Here is a 22,453-nt window from a genome sequence, read left to right on the forward strand (position 1 = left end):
AGCGCTTAGGAGGTGGGAGACACTCTCAACTCAACCCACAGGGTTGTCCCGAGCTGTGTAAAGTACGGACGCTCGACTTTGACGACTTCAAGCCCGGGTAGCGACTCGGAGGCGCTCTCGACGATTTCGGCTATGTCTCGATTCCACCAGCACCCATATTCTAAAGAGAAGGGAGGATTAACTCGGGCTAGTGACTGAACCCGAGAGGGCCTACTTACTCTTGAAATGGGACGCGGCTGACTTGTCCAACAACCCATTGACGAAACCCGACCATCCTCTCCCATGCTCGACGAGGATGATCCTACCAGTACCGGGCTTCACCATATTGGCCAGATCCCGAACCATCTGTTCGGGATCACGGACACTACACAGCGAAAACGTTGAACAAACAAAGTCATACTTTGATAAAGTCGACATTTGCCCTGGGGGCGGGGGAATAAAATCGTGTATGTCGGACCGAAATATTCTCAACCTGTCCGATAGATAGGAGAAGACGCCCCAGTCACTCTGTGGGGGCAAAGCCTGCTTCATAACTCTCGGTGCAACACCCACCAATTGAGGAATAGTTTCTACAAGCTTCTCTATGGCGACGCCCAGCATCTCGCTGGATATGTCCACTCCGGTGTAGGACAGAATCGGCGCCGAAGAGGAATCAAGGCGTTTACCCTCACTTTTAGACACTGTAGCTTCGGCTCCCATTGACGGCGGAAACGTTGATTGAGATTGAAGGATGTTGCTCCAGTCGTAAAAGGGCAGGTTCCGGCCTGTGCCTATAGCGACCTCAAGCACATGTCCTGAAGCTTCGGTAGCCATTTTCTGCCGCAGCGCAGTGACACCCATCAGCCACTCGGAGCCATCGAGGCTCTGATCGAATTTCCGAGCCGACTCCTTGGTGAACACACTGGGTCGCCCTGTTGGAATAGCATCTAGGGTTGGTTCTGGGCATTGACAACAGGGCGATGAGTAGAGCGAGGAGGCTAAAAGGCTCATATATATGCCTAGACCCAAAGCCACGACACCACAGGCGAGCAAGGGGACCTTTCTGGCCCTGAAGATGGTCTCGGCAGTTTCGAGCGGGACCGGAGAAGTTGGAGAGGAGATTGAGGCCGGATGCGCGCGGCGGGGAAGATATGGTTTGGATAGACTAATTCTGTGTCATGGTGAGCAATGTTTTAAGGGCGGGGCATGCGGTAGTGGGCAGAACCAACGATCGTGAAGGCTTCGCAGTCTGTCTTGCCGGTCGAGTTGAGGCTGGTCTTTGCAGAACTGAGAACAGACTTTGGGGCAGTCTAGGGCACCTGGCCCGGGTTGCTACGTGTAGCATTGGCCCAGTTTGCTCTCAAGAGCGGCAGGCAAGAGATGTTGGCGTTCGCACGGTTTGATTCGGCATGTGTCGCTCCGCGGGAAAAAGGACTTCGAAAGCATTCAACCTTGTTTGGTGTCTGTTGTATATCGCCCTCGTGGAGTCACATCCGTCGAGCTTGGTCAATAAGCGTAAAAGGGCAGTCGGAGACCTCAATTATCCGCAGCGATTTGACAAGTGCCTGTGTCCCTGAGCTTGCAGTGTAGTGAAGGGGTCTGCTGCGGAGTGGGGCCGGGCTTGACATGGGCAAGAGGCCTGCCAGACCTTTCATTTTCGGACACCTCTCCGAGGACTGAATGGCTGTAGAAGGGGCAGAATATCATACATGAAAAGCCAATGAGCTGTTTGTGATAGAACAAATTGTTCCATTGATGGTATGGATGAGCTTGTCCAAATTGGCGCCCCTTCGTCAGTACTGCCCCAACTGCCCTCCTGCAAATTACCTAGGTAGAGTTGGATATGAATGTGTACATCACTACCTGTAGACAGGCCCTTTCGATCTTCTAGGTCTCGTTGACACGGGTTGCGCGCTGGCAGCAATGCATCTTGCATCCCCTCGACTACGATGCCCCTTCGACTACTATCGCACGCCTCATGGTAGTCATGGTAGATCAAACCGTCACCTCCTTGCCCTCGGAGTTCCGACGCAATCGGAGAATGTTACTGAGCTTCAACCATCCCTTCGCACCCCACCCTGCTATCCCCGGTTCTACATCTGGCCGTATCGCGGTGTACCACGAAAATGCCCTTCGATCCAACTCAAGAGGCGTCAAGCTGCTCCAGCTTTCAAACAACAATCTAAGAGCCCCCAGAAGCAACCCCAAGTGACGGAGCCTCTCGGCTTCACCTTCCGACCTGCTGAGCTTCTTGCCCTTGGTCCCCGGAACCTTTCCTGCCATACCGCCCTCTCCGCCATCCCCCTTTATGATGTGGTCGGACGAGTCGGGGGCAAAAGCCTTGAACAGGTACTCCCTTGCCGGCTCCGGGCGGTATATCGAGGCTCCGACAACAGCATGGCCCCAATCGCCTGCGTTCAGTGCACTCCCGCTTCCTCCCGGCGCATGGTTCTTCTTTTGAAAATCAAGTGCCCAGAGAGCCACACCCTGACACCCTCCTTCGCTCTGATTAATTCGTAGTCTTTGAGCAAGCGCCTCCGTAATCACGTCTCTCATGAGTCTCCAGCGATCTGGGCCCAACATCTCACCACCAAACCACCTACTCAGCACGACTATGACATCGTCGACGCCGGCTTCTCTCATCACCCGGAGTATGAACTCGCCGCAACCAGTTTCTCCATCGTCTTCACATACTTCGCGAATTCCCCTTGACTTCCTCTCTTGTCCCTGCTTCTGCACTCGATACCCCCAAGCATTATGCGTTGCTGTCTTTAGGTGCGGCTCGGTGGATAAAAGCGAGCGGATGAGAGCAGATGCCTGCCCATCGTCCCCAATACTCGTAACTCGAGCAACAAACGTCGAAGACTTGAATGTGATTTGACGACTGGTGGACCACAGAGATGTTGTAGAAGCGGTGTTACCGTGACCCTGCAGTGTGGCGCCTGACGGACCCAATGTCGCCTGAGGTGCGGCCCTCGGGGTGCCACCAGAGCACTCTGGGGCATCGGCCTCATCACCCTGCAACCTGTAGTCTCCCCTCTTTAGCACGGCTATCGTTCTTCCCATGATACTGACCTTCGGTTGTCCACCCCCCCACGAATCATCTTCGCCAGAAGTCTTTGCCAGCCCAATACTGACAGCCTTGGTCGTGGCATTTGCATTAACAACGGCTTGGGCTAGACTAAGACGGCTTGACAGAGGCTGTACGGGCATCGTGTATCGAAGAAGTTCGAGCACAAAGGCTAGCATAAGAGGTGCTCGATTTGTATAAACAGATGCCTCTGCAATCTCCTCCTCGTTCGTGATGACAGGAAGAGTCAACAAATCTTCTTGTTCTTCTGCACTTCGACCCGCAACCTCTGAGTCAGTGCTAATATGCTGCTTCCTAGTACGCTTGCTGCTGGGGGCGCTCAAAAAGTCCCCCGCTCGTTTATAAGCTGGCTGCTTCGAGTGTGCCTTGCAAGCGGTGATGAGATATCTGGCCGTTTTGGCATCTCCCAAGGCGCGCTCAACCACGTCAAAGGGAGCTTGACTTATCTGCTGTGTGCTGTCGATGAACGCGATAAAGTTTAATAACCAAACAGTAGAAGAGTGCAGTGACATCGAAACACGTACCTTTGGAGGCCCACAGCCTGCAGAGCCTTGGCCTTGCCCATGGCGACCATCATTGAGACTCCTTTTCGGGAGGCGATAACTCGTAGAAGCTCTTGAAGGTCTTGCTGTGACGCCATTGAATAATCTTCTGGCCTAAAGATCGATCTGTTTACTCGTCCGAGCCTCAATTCCCTTAGTAAGGACTGATATGAGAGGGAGACTTGGTGCCCTGCCGCTGCGTCCAACCCTATCTTCTGCCTCGTTGCAAACACTGACTACGGGGATGAACTTTTCGATTATTTGGACGGCCGCGGGAAGGCTGGATCCGAAGACAATGTTAATGCTCGAAGAGATACAAAAGTACGGCCTGCTAGACGGAATGACACCTGGGAAAGAAACCTGGTGGAAACGCTCGATGAGAGCAGTGTGAAGTGCTAGAGGTGAGAGTTGACGGGGTAATGCACTGCATCGGAATACCCCACGTAAACGTAACAAGTGGTAAGGGAGGGGCTATGGCGGCTAATAACAAGCACTTCCTTCACGGGAATGAACAACCTTACCTTCTCCATTGTTTTCGCTGTTTTGTATTCCAGCCCCTGTTCATAAGTCTCGGCCAACGGAAACGACCTTGATATACGGATAGACAATTGCATAACAGACAGTGTGAATAAGAATCAATCGGTTTCCCATTTACAGACATATCACCACCTGCTCAGCCAATACTTTCCACGAACTTTCAATGGGAGGACCCACTAAATGCGGTAGGTAGCACTACACTGACATGCATCCATATATCTATAGATTAAGCCGACCAAGTAATTATCTGACAGAACCCCCGCCACTATGACAGATGGATCGATAGGGCTATAAGAAACCCGATTCCTATGCATAATTTAACTAAAGAGTTGTTTTATGGAGCCCGAGAATGTCCAAGATGTTATTTGGCTCAAGTTGGAGCGACCTGTAGCGGTTGCATACGGGTCACGTAGCAATCAGGCGACCCGTCAGGGGTCCTTACTACCTCGAACTCGTTATACCCGCCCATCAGGCAAGTATCGCGAAGAAATAACGGTCCTCTATGCCATGTAACTTGGAATCCCACCGCGCCACGCCGTTTCTAGAAAGGGCTTCTCTTGGTGCTTTTGCGTATTTCAGTTCTGCAGCTGCAAAATACCCATCACAACTCTTCCTCTTCCGCATTAGTAGTTGACGTACCTGCCGCGCTAGACTGCGTGGCAGTACTGCGGTTCACCATGTCATCCAATCCCAAGTTTGAGTTATCTGGATCCACCTGCGCGTGGCTGTCTCCAGCGGTAATACTCGGGCGATGTTTCTTCAAGGGGCTTCCGATCATTGTCTCTACTGTCGTATTATGGCTGTTGCTCTGAGCAGCGCTCACATCGACTTGATGATTGCCTGCGGTGGGAACGGGATTTGTCAATGAGCCCGGAAACATGCCGGACTGAGCGGCGCCCGCCTTTCCAGTGCGGTCAGGTTCCGCTGAGTGTGCCCTCTTGAGCTGTTCAATCAAAGTTAGAAGAATACCTCCTGTGGACAAGCCTGTGCAACATACGTGAATACGGTTTACCCCATCAGCAAGCTCACCCTGAAACTTAACGTCCTCGGGGGCAAGCTTGTTGTCAACCTCCTTCTCATCAATATCCTGCATCTTCCCAATGAGCTCACTCTCGTCATCGTCGTCGTCACTGTCGTCGTTCAGAGCGCCCCCTACGTTGCCGTTGCTCTTCTTGCGGGCTTTTCGTCTTCTGGTGGCCTCAGTATCTTGGTCTCTGAAGGTCGAAAAACCAACAGTTCCGGATGTTTTTAACGGGCCAAGATTGGAAAAGTCTAGCTGTCCAGATCGCCGCTTGGCCGACCCCGGTGTCGCCTGGGTCGATTTGGAAGAGGCAATTATACCGATTTTCTGAAGTTGTCCTGCTTGAGTAATTAGCTTTGTGCAAAGCAATTATCCCACGGTGGAGGGCTTACTCTCTCCACGATAGAAGAATGTGAAAGAGGCATATGGCTTGTCCGGACCGTCGATACCTGTGACAGTCTGGGTGCTAATGGTTTTCGGGTCCAATGTCTTGGGCTTCGCAAAGCTTGTGGTGTGTTCAACGTCGGCATCAACACCGCCTTTTCCGTTATCTTGATTGCCAGATGCAGCATCGTCATCGTCGTCATAAGCATCAAACTGAGGCGAGTATTCTCCCTTTTTGATTTCGCCCGATGCCAGCACGCGGAACATGAGCACCTTGATCTGACCTGTTGCCTCAGGAATATCGTCATCATCGGTTAAGGAATCAGAATCATCTTCGCCAAAGACGGGCTCGACGGGGGAGCCGTCGTCGGCGCCGTAGCGAAGGGTGTCCCTGGGACCATTAGAACCCTCTTCAACCTGCATGCTGGTAGCGCCCGTGGTGGCCTTTTGGCGTCGACGCCGCTTCTCAAACTTTTGGCGGCGACGTTCCAACTTCTCGGCGGCGTCATGGCCTTGCAGGTCCAGGCCATTGAGCCAGCGCTCCAGTCCGACCTCGCGAAAGAGGAACTCGCGCTCGGCGAGACCGCCGCCTTCCGAGTCTGGAATCTGAACCCAACGGCTATTGACCCATGTCTCCTCGCCAGGGCGTAGAAGCGTAGCAACCTCTTCCTTGGTTCTACCATCGAAATATATGTAGGCGGCTATCGTCTCGTTTTCGGAGTTGGTCATGGGAATGTAAGGGTTGACGACACCAGAGAATTTAGAAGGGCCATGGCCAGCTGTGGGAAGGCCGCCAACAAACTGCGGCTTCGGGTAGGGGTTACTCTCCGTTGCCTTGGGAGTGGAGTACGGAATGGGCAGACCAGGAGTAAGAAGAGTAATAGAAATTGCGAATTTAGCAGGCTCGGGCTTGTTGGAGTCGGGATTGATGCTTGGTTGAGGGACCGGGATATAGGTGCTGATTCGTGATAGACGCGACTGCTTCTGCATGCCATGCTCGGGGAGGGGCGCGCCGTTGGCATGTATGCTGACGGCGATGCCTTTGAAGCAGGGCATGATGTCGAGGCGGACTGGAGCGCGTAGGCGCGCCGCACTCGGAGGATGAATGGGAGATCGGAGACGGACAAAGCAAGCGCGTGTATAAGCCGGCGATTAGACAGAGGTGCGGAAGCGGAGACGAAGTTTGAGTATTTCTGGAGAGGAGATATCGAAGGAGGTCCGGAAGCCCAGATAAGTCGGGGGGCTGTGAGAGGCAGAGGCTGTTGGTTCGCGTGAGTCGGCGATTACCTGTGACGGTGAACTGAGGGATAGCGGGGTGTATCCTTTTTTCCCTTTGTTGTCTCCTGTTGTCGGAAGGACGCAAAATTGGTTGCTTTTAATTTCTTGGCAGGCGAGAAGCGTCAGAGCGAAGATGATGCGCGTAGGTGTCGAGGCCGGTGGTGTAGCAAACAGAGCAGTAGCCAAGTCGAGGTAGAGATTGCTCTTGCTCACCGTCTCCAAATCAACTTGGGAGGGGGGCGTTGAGTGGATCTTGGGACGATTGAAGGCTGACGGGACCAGCAGTAGAACTGTGGTGTACGGTAAAGATAATGTAGCGAGGTACCTAGGACGGAGCACTGCGTAGTTATGGGACTTGGGCGGGGGAGGCCTAGGAGCGAATGGTGCGCATGGTTGCCCCGATGACTGGGGTGCGAGGTATTTTACAGACTGAGTTGAGAAGGACCAAGATTGTGTGGCAAGACTGGTAAGACCACACAGGAGAGGGGAGCCAAAAACCGACGATGTTTGAATGAGGCTGAGAAGTCGGCGACCACTGCGTTGGTAGTCAAGGAAGGGAACGCAAGGCAGAGAGAGGGAAAGAGAGCAAGGTGAGAGTGAGTGAGTAGTGGCCAAGGCAGGTAGGTAGTCAGTCAAAGCTAGGACAAGGTCCTTTGTCGAGGACGATGCGGCGGTGTGCAGCAGGAGGAGGGGTGATTGGGAATTTCTCCACAATCAACAACTGTTGCTGCGGGGAAGGATACAGGAGAAAAAAAATCTACTAGTTATAGAGGTGGGTGCCTACCTAGGTACCTACCACTACCTAGGTAGGGAGAGGGCTAGGCCAGGTACATAGCTAGGTACCTACAGTATTAAGTCAGAAGTCTTGTTATGACAATGAGGATATCTCCACTGATTTCTGCCTTAGACTGGTAATTCTTGCTGGCGTTATTAGCTGCTTACCCCCGGTGCTGTAACAAGACTTTTGATCTAGTACTGTGTCTCTATGTTGGTGGGTGACCAGAAGGAAGGACACGTTAGGTGGCTGCGGGAAGTTGAGAGAGAGTCTGAGAGCGCAACTGAGGTGACCGAATTACTACCATCCTCCCTAGTTACCTATCAGTGGAGAGAGGGCAATAGGAAACGACCTTGCCCATCCAGATGCACTACAACAAAGATACCAATAAAATGTAAGCTCAGTGCCCGACAACAAGAAGTTCACACAAAGAGCAAGGGTGCCTACTACATATTTCTTCTGTTTCCAGGACGTTTAACTTGTGTGCTCATTCTTTGATTGTGTGTCTATGCCCCAATGCCAGTTGAGCATCCTTAGTAAACAAAGTTGTATTTCAGTTCGAATAATGTCGAAAGCTTCGACTTCAATATTCTGACAAGAAGAATTCGAGACCGTCCATGACTAATCGTATTCAACATCTGCGGTTCTTCTTGCCCTCCAGGCCACACCACTCTTATCGATTTGCCTAGAAAGACGGTATTAAACACCAAAATCTAGCGATGATGCGATGATCTGCGCCGAACACTGCTCGAGCCACCCTCGCTGTAGCTTGTTCCAATGCCCGAGTCACCCTTGTAACTACCCCGTCCGTCGTCCTCTTCCTCGTCATCCGCCTCGCCCCCGAGTGGGACCAAATCTTCCATACGGGGCCCCGCCTGAGCTTCCTCTTTGATTTCGGGTTCGTATCGCAGCGGTGCCTGGTTACCATACGTTGGGAATGTCCTTGGCGCGTCCGACAGCTCGTCAACTCCACTGCCATCCTCTCTTTTGACTCGGCCTGCCGCCTTGGATGAAACCTCCTCCAAGGCCTTTCCAGCACTGGTGCGAGAGCCTGAGCCTGATCCTGACAGTCCCGACCACAATAACCATGCCACGACCATGAATAGAACCTCAGACGCCCAGAACAATAGAATGGCGGAAGTGAGGGTTGCGAGACGATAGTGGTACATCAGCCAGCGTAGGCCTCTTAGCTGAGCAGTCAGTGTCACCGAGGCATAATACGTTTCGATATTCTGACCACCCTGTATTTCTAGGTAGGCTGATGATGGCAATGAGAACCCTCTGCCCAGCTCCACCCGCTCGGCCATAGGCACTGTGAGCACACATGTTTGTGAATCCGCGAACAGAATATAATAGGCAATGAAGAATATACGCGATGCAAGTGATACCAGGGGATCCTGGTATGGAACGAGTGCTGGGCGTCGCGAGGAGAACAGAACGGATTTGCCGTCGAAATGGCTGTAAGGCTCGGGAGGAATTTGGGGTTGCAACTGGTCGTATCCCGTCGAGAGGGCGCCGACATCCAGAAGGTGGAGGGCGATCATGAAATTGCCTCGATGGGTGTTGGCAGGCGAGCGAGGCATGGACAGCGTGACGGACACATCATACTCTTGTTGCGTCCTGAGAGCAGACGTTGGAATGACAGCCGTTCCAAAGGGATTGGCTCCCGATCTGGGATAGGCGTCAGCCCGTGGCGTCCTTCCTCACTCTGTTGCGTGTAGGATGGGTCGGCAGGGTTCACTCACCCATACTGGAGATGCACAGGGGCCGTCACCACTTGATCAGGAAGATAGTTTTGGAAAAATAGAACCGATGCGACAGCGGCAAAGGGCAGTAAAAACAGCGAAGCTCCCACGAGGAGGCTGACATTCACGAGTGTTCGCTGTGCGGTCTTGGATGTGGCGGCGCGAGATGCCTTGCCCAATACTTCCTAGTTGAGGTTAGAATGCGAAGGATAGTTATTGCTAGGTGCTTGATAGGAGGAGGCTACCATTGCAGCGAGAGGAAGTTGAAAAATCGACACTGGCCTATCGTTGGACTCAACAGGGACAAACAAGGGCTGTGCTGGTTCTGTGCATTAAGGATGGCTACTCAAACGTAAACCGTTATCGACGGCCGCCCTGCAAATTGAGATGTCCGATGTATTATAGGTATTCGGTTCTTGGCAATAAGGTTTGGCGGTGGGGTTCAAGAGTTGTGTATCATCGGCAAGTTAGATCGAGTCGGCTGCTGCGAGTGTCGATGTTGGTGAGGTGGAGAGTGCATACTTTGGGGGAGATGCGAGGTAGGCAAAAGGAAGGGAAATATCAAGGTGAGGGAAGCTCAAGCTGAGCGGCTGTACTCTATCCGTACCTAGTCCAGGTAGCGTAACAATTGTGTGGTGTTGATCGGATACGTGTGGCTGGCACACTCGCCGCCCTTTGCCTGGAATTCACTGTAATTGACCAAGTTCGAGCGCCTCGTGGCTTGTTTTGGTACAGTGCCAATTGAACCGATATGTAGGTGTCGATACTTATGGAAAGCGGGTGTAATGCTCTCGCTCGAGGGCTTGGCTGCCCAATACAGCAGGGCGAGAGTATCGATAATAAATGTGTGCAGCAGTCTGTGAGGTAATAACAGCTTCCTTCTTCTCAAAGCAGCCCAGAGCGCGAGTGCAGACGCATTGGAGGGAACAGCAGCAATGGGAAGGGATGGCTCAAGCCCGATCACATGCAACGGTATGTCTTATGACAGCATGTTGCAGTACTAGGTCAAAAGTCTGTTTACAGCAAAAAGGATGATAACGAAGAGTTGAATAGAGGGCCCACTGATAGCTTGAGGTCATTCCACAGTGCGCCACCAAGGGCCTTATGCCTCGGCCATCTAACGTAGCTTTTGATTGGCTGTTCTTACTGCTGTAAACAGACTTTTGACTCGGTATGTCTTTCGCAGGTGGGTGATTATCTCTACTACGGTTCTGTCTACCCCTCTATAAGCATATACATTTGGGTACATAGCATGGATTACTTAAACTTGCATAGGCATCGTAACTGGAACAGCGTCATCAACTAGCCGGAATGCCACAGCTTGATTCTCATGGTTCCCGTGAGAGCCAACAACCAATGCATATCTGAGCTAGGCGCTATCATTCTCATCAGACTCCCAACTCCAAACGAAGAAGAAACAAGAAAATAAGACAAATCGTACAATCAAGATCAAGTCTCACAGTTGTTGACTTCATAACATTAGCCTTCGTCAAGTTGGCCGGCTTCACTAGCTCTTACTGGCCTCGTGCCAGTGTCACCACAAGCAAGCCCATCCAGCACCACTTTCAACCAGCGAATTGCTCTAACATGGCTGAAGATAGTTGCTTGGGACCAACCCCATTCGCCCATTGCTTCCATGCACCTCGGCCTCCCACCAGCCGTCATCTTGGTGGCGCAGAACCGCGAGTAGGTCGCCTTTGGCGAACCCCAGCTCCTCCGGAATGGCCGCCTGGTACATGTACAGAGCTCTTGCTATGATCTGATTAGCGCTGTACTCTTCCAATAGCCCGTCGAGACCTTGTCTCATACTCACCAAAGTGCAAAATAGGCCTGCCATCTCGAGTGTACTGCCGCGACGGGTCTGCTACACTCTTGCTACGCGGCCTCGAATCGCCTTGCCCGGGTGGCCCGCCTCCCTCGTAAAGACCCATGGCCCGGTTACTAGAGCTCGTACCAGGACGGTTCCCGCCTCGACCGCGCATTGATCCGTAAGTTTCATCGCCAAGGGACGCTAACTGAACCGCCATGTCGTTGGCAACATGGCTACTGCCAGGGCGCATCTTCTCCAAATAAGGAGCCGGAGATGCTGTTCTCGAAATGCTGCTTGGCGAGTTCTGTCTATAATACGGCTGTTCAGACCCTCTTCGGGGCGTACTGCTCATCTGCGAGGTGTCTCTACCCACGGATCCACGATGACTAGGTGAGGCAGACCCGTACTCGCCGTGGACATCTTCCGCCAACCCAGTCCTCGGAGAAGCGCTGCGCGGCGAGCTTCGATAGGCGCTCCGGACATCTTCAGCCGGCGTCACCCTCGGGGAAGCGCTTCGTATTGGAGCCGGGGATGCCGCTCTAGGGACATCACTCCCTCTTGTCATCGGTCGAGATTGAGTGGTTCCGCTGTAGCCTGATCCGGGACGCTTCACTGGGTTGAACATGCTTCGGGTTTGGTCGGCAAACTTCTGCGATGTTTCCTTCATAGCCTTTGCCGTTACTGCCTGAGGGGGCACCCCAAGTCTCTGAACGACTTGTTGGTCATAAGGAGGCGGTGTTCCTCTAAGACCCGCGGTCATAGCGCCGCCGTTGCTTGCAGCTGGTGGGACCGACCTGGAGAATGGCTGAGAACTAGGCGTTGGAGTGGCGATGCCGTGGTAGCGGTCAGCCGAAACACGTACGCTCGATTGCTTGCCGACGCCGACACCCTTGAGCTCTGCGAGGGCTAGGGCAATTGGATCGGTCTCAGGCTGGGAGGGCTGGACACTCGAGCCCTTTCTCTTTTCCAGGTCCGGGGTTGTGACTGAGAAGACATTCTGCCCTACATTCAGTGCAAGACTGGCATTCGCATCAATCGGCTCTGGACTGTTCGCTGATCTATCTCCGAGCAGGTTTGATGTTTCTTGTGTTGACAAATGTGGTCTTCGGGATGGGCTTCCTTGAGCGGATACAGGATGCCATGTGTTTCTGTTTGCCGGCGGTCCTTGAGTATCCTTTGTGCTCTTCCGACGGAAAGGACTATGATTCTGGAAGAAACCACTTCTCTTCTTGAGGACCTGTTTGTCTGATGCTGGAGGTGGCGCGTTGACTTGCTCCTGCTTGATTGGAGAAATTTTATCGCTAGGCGGCTCTTGGCTTGAGATCGAAGTTGGGTTTGAGTAGTCGCTTTGCGAGTCACGGCTCGATGGTCGAGCTGAAGGGGGGTGAGAACTACGCTCGGATTGGGGCCCAGTACGGCACAGCATCGTCATGCCATCGAGAGGATATGGATCATGCGGAACGGCGGCAAATGAGCTATGTTGGCTCACATCAACTTGGGGCCGGCTTTGGTGTTGCTGCTGCTGCTGCTGCTGCTGCTGTTGTTGTTGTTGTTGCTGAACATGCTGATTGGTAATTTGAGCCCCCTGGCGCAGCTTATCCATTGCTGGTGGCATTTTCTGCATCGACGGTGGGGTTTCACGAACAGACCTTGGGACCATCTCCCGCCGGCCCATGTCCTGGAAATAACTTCTTGGAGGGCTTGCGTCATCCTGTCTAGTTTCCAGCGCGAAGCTCCTGGAAGAAGAGCCAGCATTCTTGTGGCTCTGTTCTGGTGCAAAGCCTTTGGAGGAGGGGCTGGTATCGGCTCGTGCTGTATCTGGAGCCTGGTGTCTGGATATAGAGGAACTCGCTTCTTTGCGACCCATATCAGGGACAGCAGCAGTCCTTGAAGATACCGGGGCTAATTCTTTGTGTCCAAGATCCTGGGCGAGGCTTGAGTTTGGGTCATGGTGCGATTCGTAAGTCGAGGGTTGCGGGGAAGATGACCGGAACGCTGGGTTGATACTTCTGGGAAACTGCGCGACCGAGTAGTTATCGTCGTCAGACGATTCTGACTGCGTATCGTTGATGTCTCCCCGACAGAAGTTGATGTATTTGGGAGGATCTGGGATCTCCTGACCAGTACCTTGTTCCTTGATAAAGCTGACAATATCCGTTTCAACATCCATCTTCTCAAGCGATAGTCGTATTTTTTCACAGGAAGCATCGTCGCTGACGCAGACAGTGGAAGAGACATTGGCAAAAGTCCAGAGGCTGCTTTTGGTAAAGTCAAGACGCTCCTCTTCCAAGTCCTGGAATTTGTCGGCTGCGGCTTTCCACTCTCGATTCCATCTCGCAGTTGTGTCCTCGAGCGCCTTGACCGCGTTTTCGTACTCTGTATTGGAGGTTGCGACACTGATCTGCGTTTTTTCCAGCTTAGCTTTGTTCTTGCGTTCTTCTTGGCCCATGACCATATGTCCCTGGGCGAGGTAGCCTTTGATCTTGAGGCATTCCTGCTCGAACCGATCTCGAGTCTGTCGATTGTGTTAACGAGCCATTTATTTATAGGATGATGACTATGACTGAATGCCAACGCTGAGGCATGGCTTACCTTGTTCACGTGCTGTGTCTGCTGGATCTTTATTTTGAGTATCTTCTCAATACCATTTTGTACAATCTTTCTTCTTTCCTTCATGGCACCGGCGAATGCAGCAAGTGGCTCCTCCAACTCAGTCTTCATCTGCGCTGCAATGCTTTGATGTTGCTTCGCCATCGACTCGACTTCACCTCGAACGGTATCTAATGAGGTCTTCAAGCTCCCCGTCTCGTGGGACCCAAGGGGTTTGCGACACAATGAAAGCAGCTTTCGGGCATATTCGTCTTCGATCGAGGCTCGAGCTACATCGGGCATTAGCCTTTCTTTAGCCAAAGAATCAATAAGCTGATGATTGCTACTAACCACTGTAGAATGCCTTAAGCTCATCGCACGTCTGCTTGGCAGCAAGCATGCGGTCAAGGAGGGGGCCGACACCGGCATCTTCTTTTCCCCAAAAGTTGTTTGCGACTTCCAATTGTTAGCTTCGATTACCGGTGTATCTGCGCGCCTCACGTACATGACAGAGCCACGGATGGCGCTTCCATTGTTGTTGCAGGCATTCTGCCTGCGAGAGATGTCAACCCGCTGTATAAAGATAGGGAGTAATCGGAGTTAATCTGTCGAGAAGCGTAATCGTAGCAGCAATGGTTGGATGCTCGCGAAGGACTGATGGTTAAAATGAACGATACAAAGCTGATTGCTCTTCTCAAATATACTCTATACAATATAGAGAATAGATGAGAAGCCTCGTTGGCAGAGATAAGTACTATCGGTCGTTTGAAGAAGAGATAGAGTTGTTTGGGTGCGTTGCCGGGTAACCAGTCTGCCGCCCAGCGCCCATGAGAATCTTGGAGGCGCAAGGTACGTACCGCTTGAGGGATGCAATAGCAGCCTGCCTCTCTACCTGTGTACGTAGGTAAGCAAGCCTCAATGTGATGGGTTGTGTAAAAGGAATGTCCCTGCTCCCTTGTCGACTTGTCAGCTGTTAACAGGTATCCTCGTCCAACCGATTTCGTGGCTTGATGTGGAGTACCACCTGCCTAGGTAGATATCCATCCCATATCTATGTACAGCAGCGCGCAAGCTGGTCACTGAAAACATGTCACGTGCGACTCAGGGTACCCCAAGATGCACGTTGGTGCCATTATATCGTATACCCCCTCTTTACCCGGCGACCGGACAGATTGATATCTAGCACCTCAGTACCCGGGCCGCCTTACCTAAGCAAACTCAGCGCTGTCTCAACCTCTTCCATTCCACTGCCCTTACTGTGCAGGTTCGGTCCACATCCAATCCCCTGCCAGCGACCTGAGCCTCTACGTCCTCACGTAGGTCAATTCGGCCTGAGTCTAATTTCTTCATCTCTTGCGAAGCTGTCTAGCACAACACGACAGACGTTCACAATCAACGTCGTACCCTTTACCGAGCCCTTCAAACCTTTCTTTACCCTTCTTCAACCCTCAGAAGTCGCCTGATTTCTCTGGAAGCCGCCGCATCGATCCTACGCCCACAGCTCGGCGAGCTTTTCGAGTCGCTCCCGATTGACCTGGCTCAAGTGCCAGGTCCCCCCCTCCTCTCCTCCTTACTTAAATACTTCAACCGCCAACTGTCACCATCCCATCGCATCAAACTCGGCCAGAGGTCAACTCCATATCCTCCACTTAGCGCACTCATTCTCCGCAGCCGTTCTCGTCTCAAATCGTTGTCTTCTTTCGCTAGTCGCAACGCGCCAGCGCTGTCCTGCACAGCTGTTGCATCACTCTTTGTTCATGCGGACATCCTTGGTTGCAATAGCATTCTTCAGCGGCACGATCTACGGAGCTTCAGCGAGGAAGCTGGTTTTGTCTGGTCTATTTGCAAGACGGACGATTCCGCCTTCCAACTTCTCTCCCCCATACGCAATACTATCCCATGGTCCCACAATCAAGATCGGGATCATTCTCTCCACATCCTTCACAGACACTGCAGACAGGAGCTGGGCAATCGCCCCATCCATCGCAATCTTCTGCGTTGAGTGCGGGCGCAAGTCCCAATACGAGTAGTCCGACGGGGCCAAATCCCCTGGTCAAGATTGCAGTTGCCCAGATTTACCTACTTCTCGGCGCCATCAAGGAGGATAAGGACCGCGCAAAGTGGGAGACACAAGCAGAACAACTACAAAAAGTAAAAGCCCCGTCCTTCCGTCTATTTCTGCAGCCATCAGCTCCCAGCCTACTCATCAAGCTTTGTGCTAACGCGCCTCCTTTTTCTTCATAGCTCATCGATGAACACGGCATGGAGGTTTTTACAAAGTACTTTGCGCGCCTCGTGGCTGTTCATGCCGCCCACATCTTTCATGGTCAGCCACGACCGGGTGCCAATGGCAACTTCCATCTTCTCGTAACCGAAGTGCAAAAGATTTCCCACGACATCAATCAGGCCACCAAGATTGCCGAATCCATCGAGATAGGTACAGAAGATATATTCCGTGACTTCGATATGTCCACGTTCATGGAAGCATTCAAGCTAGATGCTCTAGAGAAGACGATACTGGCATTAGCCTTCAAAATGGGATCGAGATCCGACCTCAAGACGAAGGGTGCGTTGCTCTAAGCCGCTGCGGTTTCTGTCTTTTCGTGTTCTAACTTGCATTTCTAGCTGACGCCATATTGTCCACGAATTTCCCTACATTCGTCAACATTCTTGCCCGACGCGAAATAGAAGAGCATGCGGATCTGACGGACCAGTTCATTGCCATACTCGTCGACCGCTTCATTCAATACCAGCCACCCAACTTCAATGCTGCGTCCAAGGCCGAACTTGCCTATAAAGTACAGGCAAGGTGGCATGGAGATCAAGCACCGCCTCCTTCCGAAGTGCTCGCGGCACTTGATTTGGTCAGGGTGCTAGCCGACAAACCTCCCAATGCACTCGCCACGTACATTCAAAGGACCGGTGGTGACTTCACGCGGGATGAAGAGACCTGCGTATCGTACTTGCAGAACCGCCCGCCAAATGTCCAGCTGAGTGAAGAGCAAGTTTCTATTGCCCTTACGTACAGCACGATTAGCCAGACGCCGCCTTACAATTCTTCGGTTCTCACTGCATCTCTACGTCGAGTCCTTCCTCCTTCCTTCCGATGGCAAGACGTGGTCTCGTATTTTGATCAAAGATCTGCCAGAATCTCCTCGCAGCAGTTCATGCGCCTCTACAACGCGTTATTGCCGATTGCGCAGGACGATCAAACATTTGACATCCAAAAGCTGTGGGGTGGCAATTGGGAGCACCCGGAAACTCAGCTGTCATTCATTTGCGCATTCGCCTCTCTACAGCCTGATCAGCTGGACGCCAGTACCATCCCGGGTCTCGTTCCAACGTTGACTTTGGACACATATGCGCAGTCCTTACCCGAGGTCCAACAACGCGCTGCGTTCGCAGTCAAGCATGCACTTGTTTCGGTCGAAGCTCTGTCAGCGGTGTTTCACGTTGCCCTACACTCCGTACACGCGTCGCAGAGTGTTGAAGCCAAACGCCTATTTCAAGAGGTCGTGGTGCCAAACTTGGACATATTTGTTGTATCTGCATTCGGGGTACCAAAGCCCTGGCCGACGATGGCTGTGGACACGCTAAATTCCCTTTTCGAAAGCTTCTTATACAAGCGCTCGACCGAATATGATTTCGTCCTTGACAGCTTATGGAAGAAGGATAAGGAATGGGTGACACAACGGTTGATTGATGCCCATGCTATCAAACCAACCGATCTTCCCTTAATATTCGAGCATGCCCTGAAGCACAAATGGCTCGATGAGCTTGTGTATTTGCCCAATGGCTTTGGTCTTGACCTCGCAGCTCTGGCACATGCCGAAGGGTACCTCGACTTGGTCAATTGGGCTCGCCGTAACTCTGAGAGAAGCAACGAGGTTGCACGCTCTCTGCTACAGTTTTTGTTGATCAAAGCGAACCTTGAACTACAATTCCAGCGGCCCCCCGATGGTCAACCCGCTGTCAAGTCCAGCACAACCCTCCAAGTGAGGACAGTGGCCGCTTTTCTGCAGATCTTGGAGGACTTCTTGCCAAAGACACCTCTGCAGGATCTCATTATGGTGCAAAGATCTTGCATTACTGTTTACCCAAGACTGATCAATTATGGCGAGGGTTTTGACGATATCATTGACGCCAATGGCAAAGATGGAAATGCCTTACCTGCTGCCGCCAACAGCAAGATGGAAGAGCACTATAAGAAGATGTATGGGGACGAGATTCAAGTCCGCAACATTGTCGAGATCCTCGATCGATACAAGCACTCTCGTGATCCCCTGGACCAGGACGTTTTCGCTTGCATGATCCATGGCTTGTTCGACGAGTACGCCCATTACGTCGATTATCCTTTGGAAGCTCTTGCAACAACTGCGGTGCTATTCGGCGGTATCATATCCCATAAGCTCATTTCTGATCTCCCGCTCAAGATCGGGCTTGGCATGATTCTAGAAGCCGTCAGAGACTATTTACCAGAGGACTCGATGTATAAATTCGGACTCCAAGCTCTGATGCAACTTTTTTCTCGCTTCCGCGAGTGGCCCGGTTTCTGTCGACAATTACTGCAGATACCTGGCCTTCAAGGCACTGAGGCGTGGAAAAAGGCCGAAGATGTCGTCAGAGACCACGAGGAAGAGCTTGCTCGATCACGTAATGGCATAGCGACACCTGCTCATGGTCCCCCTCTCACCAGCGAACCACTGACAAATGGCAATGGGACGGATGCCAGAAGCACGGAGCGACAATCACCACCGTTCGCTTCCATCAATGCGTCTGAACGATCTCCTGGAGTTGATGCTGAGGAGCCCTCAGGCGACACACAAGGAAAAATCCAGTTTGTTCTCAACAACCTCACCGAGACGACTCTACAGACAATGTGCCAGGAACTACGAGACATCTTAGAGCACCGCTACCAGCAATGGTTCGCGAGCCATCTTGTTGAAGAGCGAGCCAAGATGCAACCCAACTATCATCAGGTCTACCTTGAACTGGTCAAGCTCTTTGAAGACCGGGTGTTGTGGGGGGAGGTATTGAGGGAGACGTATGTTAGCGTCGCCCGCATGCTCAACTCAGAGGCCACGATGCAGAACTCGACTGAGCGCTCTCACCTGAAGAACCTTGGTGGATGGCTGGGTCTACTGACATTGGCACGTGACAAGCCAATCAAACATAAGAACATCGCCTTCAAACAGTTGTTGATCGAAGCCCATGACACCAAGAGGCTTATAGTTGTTATCCCTTTCGTCTGCAAGGTTCTTCTCCAGGGCGCCAATTCAACAGTGTTCCGGCCACCGAATCCTTGGCTTATGGATATTATCCACCTGCTCATCGAATTGTACCATCATGCCGAGTTAAAACTGAACCTCAAGTTCGAGATTGAGGTTTTGTGCAAAGGCCTTAATCTTGATCACAAGAGCATAGAACCTTCTGGAGAAATACTCAACCGCGCCGCTGTCGAGGACACACAGGACGTGCTTCCACAGGACACACTGGATACGTTTGAGAACCTGTCATTGAATGGCATTTCAACTGGTGTAGCAGCTGGTCTCTCGCCTCAGGTCATCGCCGCTTCCATCCCGGACCTCGGTCCTCTTATTCACATACCTCCCACAAACGAGATGGTCGTTACGGCAACACGGCTGCACGAGATTGTCCGCACTGCTCTCACCCGCGCTTTACAAGATATCATTCAACCCGTCGTGGATCGATCAGTTACGATTGCTGCCATCTCTACACAGCAAATGATTCACAAGGACTTTGCTACTGAGCCTGACGAAAATCGAGTTCGAACATCGGCAATCAGCATGGTGAAGGCGACGGCTGGAAGCCTAGCGCTGGTGACGTCCAAAGAGCCTCTGAGAGCCAATTTCACCAACTATATGCGGAATCTGTCGAATGATCTCCCGCAGGGTTTACCTGAGGGCACGATCATCATGTGCGTCAACTCGAATCTTGATCTCGCCTGCAACATTATCGAGAAACAGGCGGAAGAGAGAGCGGTGCCCGAGATTGAAGAGATGATTGAGCCCGAGCTGGAAGCACGACGTCGCCACCGTTTGCAACGGCCCAACGAGCCATATGTGGATGCGTCGCTCAGTCGATGGGCCTGGACGATTCCTAACCCATTCAAGCTGTCACCAAGTATGGGTGGTTTGAACCCTGAACAAATGGCGATCTATGAGGACTTTGCCCGCCAGCCTCGCAGCACTACGTCCAATGTCCCTTCCCATGTTCCTTCGGCTTCTGACGCAACCCGTTCGCTTGCCAACGAAGTTCTGCAGGACCAATTTTCTACTGTGCCCGGCTTGGGTGCCGCTGCAGAGGCGCCGGCAGTTCAGCATCTCAATTCCCAAATCCAATCCTACGCCCCAGTCCATAACGGAGCGATGGCTAGCGCGAGACCCCAGGCATTCCAGATGGATGGCCGTGCGTTGATTGATCGTGTCCAGAAGCTTCTTATAGAGCTCCAGCGTGTTGCCACCGAGGCCCGTGAAGAGCACTTCACAGATTTGCCTCGACCTCATCCTGTCCTTGATGTTGTCGACGCCTTGGTCCAGCACATGATCAAGGCATCGCAAACCTCTGAAGAGTTCGCCATCTACGCGGCCGACCAGATAATCCAGCTTATCTTCACTCAGGTCGAGGACAACCTAGCCCTTGAGAGCTTGGTCCACGTTCTTGAGACTTTAAGGAAGATTTCTGGTCCAACGCTGAACAACCGCGTGACTGCTCTGTTTCGCCAGCAGCCTGGATCGACGTTCCTGACTTTACCTCTTCTTGCTGCGCTGTTGCGCACAGATCTTCTTGATTGGAGAAACATTGACTTGGCAATGTCCAAAGTGCTTCAGCAAAGGAAAGAAGGGTCGCTGGAGTTCTTGGAACAGATGGTAGATCTGACGCTTCTGGCCAACCGACCGATGGCTCTCTACGGAGACTTCGTTCGAACACTCGAGGCCGCTTGGTCCTGGATACAAGATCAGCCGGAGTCGATAATTGGACAGCGCTTGAAGGCAAAGCTTTGCGGCCAGACACTGCCGCAGGCTTCCCAACAAGGGTCTGACAGCGCTGTTCACCTGGATCAGATGGAGTATGTTTTTGATGAATGGATTCATCTCTGCAACAATCCCAACGCGTCGGAGAACTCTGCGATTCTGTTTGTTGAACAAATGCAGATGAGGGACGTGGTCAAGACCAAGGATGATCTCTTCCTATTCATCAGAATCGCGGCAGACATGTCGGTGGACAGATTTGAACACTTCCTCCATACGACAGGAACACTGACGGATGCTTTCCTCGCAATTGATGCTCTAGCTAAGATGATCAATATCTTCATCCGGCTACATGACGAAACTGAGCCCGCTCCAACGCCCAGTCGCGCGGTGTATTTGGACTCCATCTTAGCTTTCATCACCCTTGTTCTCAACCACCACCACGTGAAGCGCGCCGAACACTTCAACCAAAGAGTCTTCCATCGTCTGTTCTCAGTCCTGCTGTACGAGATCAATTCAACCGCTGAGCAGCTTTCCGAGGCCGAGAAGTCCGGATTATTTATCAAGTTCGCTTCCAGGCTCGTCGATCTGGGGCCAAAATATCTCCCAGGCTTTGTATTTGGATGGCTTTCTCTTCTCCAGCACCGCGTATTCCTGCCCACCATCATGAAAGACCGTGCTGGATGGGTCGCGTTTACCAGACTCTTGCAGCTACTTCTTGAGCACGTCGGAGAGCAGGTCAAGTCGATTGAGCCTTCCAACGTGGCGCGAGAGATCTACCGCGCAACGCTCAAGCTTCTCGTCGTCTTGCAGCACGATTACTCCGAGTATCTTGCGGCCCATTCGCATCAGCTTACGATCAGTGTCCCGCCGCACTGCAAACAACTGCTCAACGCCATTTTGACGGCGAACCCAGCAACTCACCCCAAGCTGCCTGACCCATCGTTCCCCGGATTGCAAGTCGAACGGTTAGATGAGGCTCAGGAATCACCTGACAGCTTGGAGAATTCCGCAACTATTCTTCGAGACCTGGGATTGCTTGAAATTCTCGACCATGCGTTGCAAAACGGTCCCTCAGAAGATACTTTGGCGCATATTGCCCGAGCCATCACTGAGAACCCGCGGCTTGACACCGGTTTCGGGCATGTGCCTATCAATGCCAACCTACCTGTGATTGAGGCAGTTACGTTACACGTCGGCAATTACGCTGTCGAGCAATCGACGCAAAAGGGTACCGATGTCTTCAACCCGGCATCGTCAGACGTAGCTACTATGTCTCTACTGCTCCACGAGCTGTCACCCGAGGCGCGTTACTTTCTCATCACTAGCATAACCAATCAGCTCCGGTTTCCGAATGCCCATACCAACTACTTCAGTCGGGTCTTGTTGGAAATCTTTGGCCAGGACATGAACGACCCGGAGGAGACGGAGATTCGGCAGCAAATCACACGAGTGCTTTGGGAGCGCCTCATCGGGTACTGGCCTCAGCCGTGGGGTCTCATGGTGACGGTTGTCGAGTTGCTCAAGAACGAGAAGTATATGTTCTTTGACCTCCCGTTCGTGAAATCAAACCCAGAGGTAAGTTATCATGGTTGGAAGCTATCCCTGCCGATTGTCATTTGTGATTAACGCAGTGTCTCAAGGTCGTCGAACGATTCCATGCCATTTTGCAGCGCACATGAGTTTACATGTGAATTGGCATCGGTCCCG

General features: G+C 52.3%; 6 protein-coding genes across 6 annotated transcripts; 1 reads left to right on the plus strand and 5 right to left on the minus strand.

Moving 5' to 3' along the window:
* Positions 1–5: 5 nt before the first annotated feature.
* LY79DRAFT_593778 (methyltransferase OMS1) lies at positions 6–990 on the minus strand (the record flags this gene model as incomplete). Its single annotated transcript, XM_060561603.1, has 2 exons — positions 6–160; positions 219–990. 2 exons carry the CDS (start codon positions 988–990, stop codon positions 6–8), a joined length of 927 nt encoding a protein of 308 aa, XP_060409313.1.
* A 984-nt stretch (positions 991–1,974) lies between these two features.
* Positions 1,975–3,647, minus strand: LY79DRAFT_525311 (uncharacterized protein; the record flags this gene model as incomplete). The annotated part of the gene is made up of 2 exons (XM_060555710.1): positions 1,975–3,526; positions 3,595–3,647. 2 exons carry the CDS (start codon positions 3,645–3,647, stop codon positions 1,975–1,977), a joined length of 1,605 nt encoding a protein of 534 aa, XP_060409314.1.
* A 970-nt stretch (positions 3,648–4,617) lies between these two features.
* On the minus strand, positions 4,618–6,610 carry LY79DRAFT_673448 (uncharacterized protein; the record flags this gene model as incomplete). The annotated part of the gene is made up of 4 exons (XM_060564176.1): positions 4,618–4,712; positions 4,789–5,092; positions 5,147–5,508; positions 5,563–6,610. The coding sequence occupies 4 exons, from the start codon at positions 6,608–6,610 to the stop codon at positions 4,618–4,620; spliced, it is 1,809 nt and encodes a 602-aa protein (XP_060409315.1).
* A 1,462-nt stretch (positions 6,611–8,072) lies between these two features.
* Positions 8,073–9,375, minus strand: LY79DRAFT_568030 (putative adipose-regulatory protein-domain-containing protein). The gene has a single exon (XM_060558940.1). It carries the CDS (start codon positions 9,188–9,190, stop codon positions 8,321–8,323), a length of 870 nt encoding a protein of 289 aa, XP_060409316.1. The 5' UTR covers positions 9,191–9,375; the 3' UTR covers positions 8,073–8,320.
* Positions 9,376–10,522: 1,147 nt separating this feature from the next.
* Positions 10,523–14,768, minus strand: LY79DRAFT_568034 (uncharacterized protein). The gene is made up of 5 exons (XM_060558941.1): positions 14,257–14,768; positions 14,103–14,207; positions 13,755–14,041; positions 11,166–13,677; positions 10,523–11,104 (listed from the first exon to the last, which is right to left on the minus strand). The coding sequence occupies exons 1-5, from the start codon at positions 14,297–14,299 to the stop codon at positions 10,935–10,937; spliced, it is 3,117 nt and encodes a 1,038-aa protein (XP_060409317.1). The 5' UTR covers positions 14,300–14,768; the 3' UTR covers positions 10,523–10,934.
* A 583-nt stretch (positions 14,769–15,351) lies between these two features.
* LY79DRAFT_400228 (CCR4-Not complex component) lies at positions 15,352–22,438 on the plus strand. The gene is made up of 3 exons (XM_060553017.1): positions 15,352–15,902; positions 15,996–16,317; positions 16,377–22,438. The coding sequence occupies exons 1-3, from the start codon at positions 15,651–15,653 to the stop codon at positions 22,370–22,372; spliced, it is 6,570 nt and encodes a 2,189-aa protein (XP_060409318.1). The 5' UTR covers positions 15,352–15,650; the 3' UTR covers positions 22,373–22,438.
* The last annotated feature ends 15 nt before the right edge of the window (positions 22,439–22,453 follow it).

The sequence above is a fragment of the Colletotrichum navitas genome (genome assembly GCF_030913465.1).
Source record: "Colletotrichum navitas strain CBS 125086 chromosome Unknown LY79scaffold_87, whole genome shotgun sequence".
NCBI classification, from domain to species: Eukaryota; Fungi; Ascomycota; class Sordariomycetes; order Glomerellales; family Glomerellaceae; genus Colletotrichum; species Colletotrichum navitas.

Coding starts and splice junctions, on each gene's coding strand:
- LY79DRAFT_568034 (XM_060558941.1), bottom strand. CDS start 14,299: ATGCCTGCAACAACAATGGAAGCGCCATCCGTGGCTCTGTCAT. Junction 14,208..14,256: donor GCCATCCGTGGCTCTGTCAT/GTACGTGAGGCG, acceptor AACAATTGGAAG/TCGCAAACAACTTTTGGGGA. Junction 14,042..14,102: donor GCTTAAGGCATTCTACAGTG/GTTAGTAGCAAT, acceptor TGCCCGATGTAG/CTCGAGCCTCGATCGAAGAC.
- LY79DRAFT_400228 (XM_060553017.1), top strand. CDS start 15,651: ATGGTCCCACAATCAAGATCGGGATCATTCTCTCCACATCCTTCACAG. Junction 15,903..15,995: donor AAGCAGAACAACTACAAAAA/GTAAAAGCCCCG, acceptor TTTTCTTCATAG/CTCATCGATGAACACGGCAT. Junction 16,318..16,376: donor ATCCGACCTCAAGACGAAGG/GTGCGTTGCTCT, acceptor TTGCATTTCTAG/CTGACGCCATATTGTCCACG.
- LY79DRAFT_568030 (XM_060558940.1), bottom strand. CDS start 9,190: ATGCCTCGCTCGCCTGCCAACACCCATCGAGGCAATTTCATGATCGCC.